The 8,617-nt window shown below is 34.4% G+C and overlaps 1 protein-coding gene across 3 annotated transcripts in view; it reads right to left on the reverse strand.

Moving 5' to 3' along the window:
• adgrg11 (adhesion G protein-coupled receptor G11) overlaps positions 1–7,597 on the reverse strand; it is a 35,492-nt gene extending 27,895 nt beyond the window's left edge. The window contains exons 1-2 of one of the 3 annotated variants that reach the window (XM_058391746.1): positions 7,505–7,597; positions 833–939 (exon numbers count right to left, since the gene is read on the reverse strand). In XM_058391746.1, coding sequence (XP_058247729.1) covers positions 833–905 — 73 coding nt within the window. In that variant the 5' untranslated portion in view covers positions 906–939; positions 7,505–7,597. Of the gene's footprint in view, positions 1–832; positions 1,138–7,504 lie in introns of those variants that run through there. The other 2 variants (XM_058391745.1, XM_058391744.1) reach the window with 2 other exon arrangements.
• Positions 7,598–8,617: the final 1,020 nt, after the last annotated feature.

An 8,617-nucleotide genomic window follows, 5' to 3' on the forward strand; every position in this document is an offset into this window, starting at 1 on the left:
ATTGTTCTAAACTGTGTCTCCCAACTGAAAAATATGAACAGATTATATGTATTTCTAGAAAGCAATAGTGAATAATGTTTATGTGGATAAAGAAATCATTTTGTCTCTAAACAAATCAATATATAACAGCTATATAACACACACACACACACACACACACACACACATACACACACACACACACATACACACACACACACACACACACACACATACACACACACACACATACACACACACACACACACATACACACACATACACACACACACACATACACACACACACACACATACACACACACACACACACACACACACACATACACACACACACATACACACACATACACACACACACACACACATACACACACACACACATACACACACATACACACACACACACACACACACACATACACACACACACACACATACACACACACACACACACACATACACACACACACACACACACACACACACACATACACACACACATACACACACACACACACACATACACACACATACACACAAACACACACACACACACATACACACACACACACACATACACACACACACACACACACACATACATACACACACACACACACACACACATACACACACACACACACACACACACATACACACATACACACACACACACATACACACACACACACATACATACACACACACACACATACACACACAAACACACACACACACACATACATACACACACACACACAATCGTACACCTAACTCTAACCCAACTCACACCAATACATCTATAAGATGACTGAAACCTGAAGCTTTACCTGCTGGAGCTATCTTGCACAGAAACACCAAAAAGAACATCAGTGTAATCATCAGCGAGCTTCTGAACTTCATCTTCACAGGTTTCACAGGCTTGAAGGGAGAAGTGCTGATTAAATCAGGAATAAAAATATAATTAGTAATGTTTATATATCAGTCTGATCAGGTTTTACTGATACTAGTGTGAGGCTAATCAAATATGGATATTTATTTATAAATGAAGTGTGTTCATGATATAAATGATCTTATATGATGTTAGATGTTTAAGGCTTTATAGACACTTTAGCTTTGGATCTTATTCTCTTTGCTTTTCTCTTTTAAATGTGATGCATTTTTGTTTCACAACAAGAAGAGAACATAAACCATAAATGCAGCGTTATACCATAAATGCAGCGTTATATCATAAATGCAGCGTTATACCATAAATGCAGCGTTATATCATAAATGCAGCGTTATATCATAAATGCAGCGTTATATCATAAATGCAGCCTTATATCATAAATGCAGCCTTATATCATAAATGCAGCGTTATACCATAAATGCAGCGTTATATCATAAATGCAGCCTTATATCATAAATGCAGCCTTATATCATAAATGCAGCGTTATACCATAAATGCAGCCTTATATCATAAATGCAGCCTTATATCATAAATGCAGCCTTATATCATAAATGCAGCGTTATACCATAAATGCAGCCTTATATCATAAATGCAGCCTTATATCATAAATGCAGCCTTATATCATAATTGCAGCGTTATACCATAAATGCAGCCTTATATCATAAATGCAGCGTTATACCATAAATGCAGCGTTATATCATAAATGCAGCGTTATATCATAAATGCAGCGTTATATCATAAATGCAGCGTTATATCATAATTGCAGCGTTATACCATAAATGCAGCGTTATACCATAAATGCAGCCTTATATCATAAATGCAGCGTTATACCATAAATGCAGCCTTATATCATAAATGCAGCGTTATATCATAAATGCAGCCTTATATCATAAATGCAGCGTTATATCATAAATGCAGCCTTATATCATAAATGCAGCGTTATACCATAAATGCAGCGTTATATCATAAATGCAGCGTTATACCATAAATGCAGCCTTATATCATAAATGCAGCGTTATACCATAAATGCAGCGTTATATCATAAATGCAGCGTTATATCATAAATGCAGCCTTATATCATAAATGCAGCGTTATACCATAAATGCAGCGTTATATCATAAATGCAGCGTTATATCATAAATGCAGCGTTATATCATAAATGCAGCGTTATATCATAAATGCAGCGTTATACCATAAATGCAGCCTTATATCATAAATGCAGCGTTATATCATAAATGCAGCCTTATATCATAAATGCAGCCTTATATCATAAATGCAGCCTTATATCATAAATGCAGCGTTATACCATAAATGCAGCCTTATATCATAAATGCAGCCTTATATCATAAATGCAGCCTTATATCATAAATGCAGCGTTATATCATAAATGCAGCGTTATATCATAAATGCAGCGTTATACCATAAATGCAGCCTTATATCATAAATGCAGCGTTATATCATAAATGCAGCCTTATATCATAAATGCAGCCTTATATCATAAATGCAGCCTTATATCATAAATGCAGCGTTATACCATAAATGCAGCCTTATATCATAAATGCAGCGTTATACCATAAATGCAGCCTTATATCATAAATGCAGCGTTATATCATAAATGCAGCGTTATATCATAAATGCAGCGTTATATCATAAATGCAGCGTTATATCATAAATGCAGCGTTATACCATAAATGCAGCCTTATATCATAAATGCAGCGTTATACCATAAATGCAGCCTTATATCATAAATGCAGCGTTATATCATAAATGCAGCCTTATATCATAAATGCAGCGTTATATCATAAATGCAGCCTTATATCATAAATGCAGCGTTATATCATAAATGCAGCCTTATATCATAAATGCAGCGTTATACCATAAATGCAGCCTTATATCATAAATGCAGCGTTATATCATAAATGCAGCCTTATATCATAAATGCAGCGTTATATCATAAATGCAGCCTTATATCATAAATGCAGCGTTATACCATAAATGCAGCGTTATATCATAAATGCAGCCTTATATCATAAATGCAGCGTTATACCATAAATGCAGCCTTATATCATAAATGCAGCGTTATACCATAAATGCAGCGTTATATCATAAATGCAGCGTTATATCATAAATGCAGCCTTATACCATAAATGCAGCGTTATATCATAAATGCAGCGTTATACCATAAATGCAGCCTTATACCATAAATGCAGCGTTATATCATAAATGCAGCGTTATATCATAAATGCAGCGTTATATCATAAATGCAGCGTTATACCATAAATGCAGCCTTATATCATAAATGCAGCGTTATACCATAAATGCAGCCTTATATCATAATTGCAGCGTTATACCATAAATGCAGCGTTATACCATAAATGCAGCCTTATATCATAAATGCAGCGTTATACCATAAATGCAGCCTTATATCATAAATGCAGCGTTATATCATAAATGCAGCGTTATATCATAAATGCAGCCTTATATCATAAATGCAGCGTTATACCATAAATGCAGCCTTATATCATAAATGCAGCGTTATACCATAAATGCAGCGTTATATCATAAATGCAGCCTTATATCATAAATGCAGCGTTATATCATAAATGCAGCGTTATACCATAAATGCAGCCTTATATCATAAATGCAGCGTTATACCATAAATGCAGCCTTATATCATAAATGCAGCGTTATACCATAAATGCAGCGTTATATCATAAATGCAGCGTTATACCATAAATGCAGCGTTATATCATAAATGCAGCGTTATATCATAAATGCAGCGTTATATCATAAATGCAGCGTTATACCATAAATGCAGCCTTATATCATAATTGCAGCGTTATACCATAAATGCAGCCTTATACCATAAATGCAGCCTTATATCATAAATGCAGCGTTATACCATAAATGCAGCCTTATATCATAAATGCAGCGTTATATCATAAATGCAGCGTTATATCATAAATGCAGCGTTATACCATAAATGCAGCCTTATATCATAAATGCAGCCTTATATCATAAATGCAGCCTTATATCATAATTGCAGCGTTATACCATAAATGCAGCGTTATACCATAAATGCAGCCTTATATCATAATTGCAGCGTTATACCATAAATGCAGCCTTATATCATAAATGCAGCGTTATACCATAAATGCAGCGTTATATCATAAATGCAGCGTTATATCATAAATGCAGCCTTATATCATAAATGCAGCGTTATACCATAAATGCAGCGTTATACCATAAATGCAGCCTTATATCATAAATGCAGCGTTATACCATAAATGCAGCCTTATATCATAATTGCAGCGTTATACCATAAATGCAGCCTTATATCATAAATGCAGCGTTATATCATAAATGCAGCGTTATACCATAAATGCAGCCTTATATCATAAATGCAGCGTTATACCATAAATGCAGCCTTATATCATAATTGCAGCGTTATACCATAAATGCAGCCTTATACCATAAATGCAGCCTTATATCATAAATGCAGCCTTATATCATAAATGCAGCGTTATACCATAAATGCAGCGTTATACCATAAATGCAGCCTTATATCATAAATGCAGCGTTATATCATAAATGCAGCCTTATATCATAAATGCAGCGTTATATCATAAATGCAGCGTTATATCATAAATGCAGCCTTATATCATAAATGCAGCGTTATACCATAAATGCAGCCTTATATCATAAATGCAGCGTTATATCATAAATGCAGCGTTATACCATAAATGCAGCCTTATATCATAAATGCAGCGTTATATCATAAATGCAGCGTTATACCATAAATGCAGCCTTATATCATAAATGCAGCGTTATACCATAAATGCAGCGTTATATCATAAATGCAGCGTTATATCATAAATGCAGCCTTATATCATAAATGCAGCCTTATATCATAAATGCAGCGTTATACCATAAATGCAGCGTTATATCATAAATGCAGCGTTATACCATAAATGCAGCCTTATATCATAAATGCAGCGTTATATCATAAATGCAGCGTTATACCATAAATGCAGCCTTATATCATAAATGCAGCGTTATACCATAAATGCAGCCTTATATCATAAATGCAGCGTTATACCATAAATGCAGCCTTATATCATAATTGCAGCGTTATACCATAAATGCAGCCTTATATCATAAATGCAGCCTTATATCATAAATGCAGCCTTATATCATAATTGCAGCGTTATACCATAAATGCAGCGTTATACCATAAATGCAGCCTTATATCATAATTGCAGCGTTATACCATAAATGCAGCGTTATATCATAAATGCAGCGTTATATCATAAATGCAGCGTTATATCATAAATGCAGCCTTATATCATAAATGCAGCGTTATACCATAAATGCAGCCTTATATCATAATTGCAGCGTTATACCATAAATGCAGCGTTATATCATAAATGCAGCCTTATATCATAATTGCAGCGTTATACCATAAATGCAGCGTTATATCATAAATGCAGCGTTATACCATAAATGCAGCGTTATATCATAAATGCAGCGTTATATCATAAATGCAGCCTTATATCATAAATGCAGCGTTATACCATAAATGCAGCGTTATACCATAAATGCAGCCTTATATCATAAATGCAGCGTTATACCATAAATGCAGCCTTATATCATAAATGCAGCGTTATACCATAAATGCAGCCTTATATCATAAATGCAGCGTTATATCATAAATGCAGCGTTATACCATAAATGCAGCGTTATATCATAAATGCAGCGTTATATCATAAATGCAGCCTTATATCATAATTGCAGCGTTATACCATAAATGCAGCCTTATATCATAAATGCAGCCTTATATCATAAATGCAGCCTTATATCATAATTGCAGCGTTATACCATAAATGCAGCGTTATACCATAAATGCAGCCTTATATCATAATTGCAGCGTTATACCATAAATGCAGCCTTATATCATAAATGCAGCGTTATATCATAAATGCAGCGTTATATCATAAATGCAGCCTTATATCATAAATGCAGCGTTATACCATAAATGCAGCCTTATATCATAAATGCAGCGTTATATCATAAATGCAGCGTTATACCATAAATGCAGCCTTATATCATAAATGCAGCGTTATATCATAAATGCAGCGTTATACCATAAATGCAGCCTTATATCATAAATGCAGCGTTATACCATAAATGCAGCGTTATATCATAAATGCAGCGTTATATCATAAATGCAGCCTTATATCATAAATGCAGCCTTATATCATAAATGCAGCGTTATACCATAAATGCAGCGTTATATCATAAATGCAGCGTTATACCATAAATGCAGCCTTATATCATAAATGCAGCGTTATATCATAAATGCAGCGTTATACCATAAATGCAGCCTTATATCATAAATGCAGCGTTATACCATAAATGCAGCGTTATATCATAAATGCAGCGTTATACCATAAATGCAGCCTTATATCATAAATGCAGCCTTATATCATAAATGCAGCCTTATATCATAAATGCAGCGTTATACCATAAATGCAGCGTTATATCATAAATGCAGCGTTATACCATAAATGCAGCCTTATATCATAAATGCAGCGTTATACAGTAAATGCAGCGCTGCAGGCCGTATTTTATGGCCACTGATTTTCATTTGCAAATGAGTTTGCGTAAACAGCTGAAAAGAGTCTATTCAGTGTTTTCTCTTTTACAAAACACACACACACACATTACAGGAAGCATGAAATGAAGTGTAGTGATTCTGTTCAATTTTCCATTACAATTCAATTAATTCAAACATTTATACACACGGTGTTTACAGTCACGCGGACACGAGTATTTTAGCATGCTACCAAGAGTGTGTGTGTGTGCGTGTGTGTGTGTGTGTGTTAAATGAGTGTGAATGACAAATCGCTCACTCACTAAACATGGTTAATAACTCAGTAACTATAAAGAATTATCATGTAACTTCTAAAACTAAACACTATTAACTCCCAGTACTATGTTTTGGTAACAATAATGATGATAATAAGCAGCTAACAAACAACACTTTGATCAAAAACAAATATTAGTTAGGTCACGACTCCATGACTATAATGAATAATCCAATAACTATGATTAATAATTTTATGGCTACGATTGATCACACAGTAAACATGATTCATTTGTATAAAAAAAGAGAAAAACTACAATTAAATAATGTAGAAAATAAACAACAAAATTGTCTATATATACAATAGTAATAATTCATAATCATTTAATTAAGACCTCAGTTCTATAGAGTCAGGAATGAGAGTGTGGACACTCTGGGAGTTCAGGGGATTAAATAAATAAATGAAATCGATTCTGGCTCAGGGATAATGAATAGACCTCAGTAGAAAATATGAAAATATCTACAATTTTTAATCACATGATGTTTGTTAAGGTCGTCTCAGGAAACATACGCACTCTGACTTAACAAATCAGACGGCAAGGGGAAAACCTAAACATTTTTACTAAATGATATTTCATTCTGTTAGATCTTTGTCTATTAACTGTGACTTGAAAAAACTCCTTTTACCTCCTGTTTATTGTCCAGCACCAGCGCTCCAACTTCACCCTGACTTTATATATATATATATATATATATATATATATATATATATATATATATATATATATATATATATATAGTTTGCTAATGGAATGAGAGAATATAAAGTGTAGAGTCTGAGCTGCACAGCCGAACTCCTGTCTGCCTGTCAGTCTGTAACCTGTCACAATAATCTCTCTCTCACACACACACACACACACACACACATTCTCCAGGAAACACTGCACAATTTACATGCTGTATGACGGTCTGCTTTGTTTATAACTGTCTATAGTCATTTCCATGCTCTCACTTGTTACACACACACACACACACACACAGAGGCCAATTCACCATAATATACATTAACACACAGTATGACACACTAATGCAAACCAGCACAAAACAAGGCAATCATACAGTAACACACACCAAGAGACATTAAAACACACTAACACTACAAACTACAACACACTAACACGCTGTAAAGCATGCAAACATAATGAACTCTGAGAAACATCAACACACACTAACACACCACACATGCCAAAATACTGACAGAACACACACTCTAGAACAGGGGTCCCCAACCACCGGGCCGTGGGTCCTTTGGTAATTTTACATGTGTATATATATATATATATTTATATATTAAATTACATTTCTTTTATATTTGACAAATTTTTGAAATAAAATACATATAATTTTAATTATATTTTAAAAAATTTGTCACTTCCGCCCGCACCCCACTCCTGTATTTGACTCCATCGTGAGTTTTTCGATCAAGTCCGAAGCTAACCCACGCTAAAATGACACAAAGACAAATGTCACTAGAGAGCTAGTAAGAGAACTTTGAAAAGAGAGAAAGAGCCAACGGCGAGACACCAGAAGGTTCGCGGAGTGCTAGTTGCTCTTTCAGCTAGCACCGTATCAAGACGAATTGATGAAATAGCAGTGGACATCGAGGCACAGTTGTTAGAGAGGATTAATGAGTCACCATGGTTACACAATTCAGGTGGACGAATCTACTGATGTTGCCAACAAGGCAATATTGTTTGTTTTTGTGTGATATATTTTTCAGGAAGATGTGCATGAGGATTT

The sequence above is a fragment of the Hemibagrus wyckioides genome, linkage group LG06 (assembly GCF_019097595.1).
Source record: "Hemibagrus wyckioides isolate EC202008001 linkage group LG06, SWU_Hwy_1.0, whole genome shotgun sequence".
Taxonomy (NCBI): domain Eukaryota; kingdom Metazoa; phylum Chordata; class Actinopteri; order Siluriformes; family Bagridae; genus Hemibagrus; species Hemibagrus wyckioides.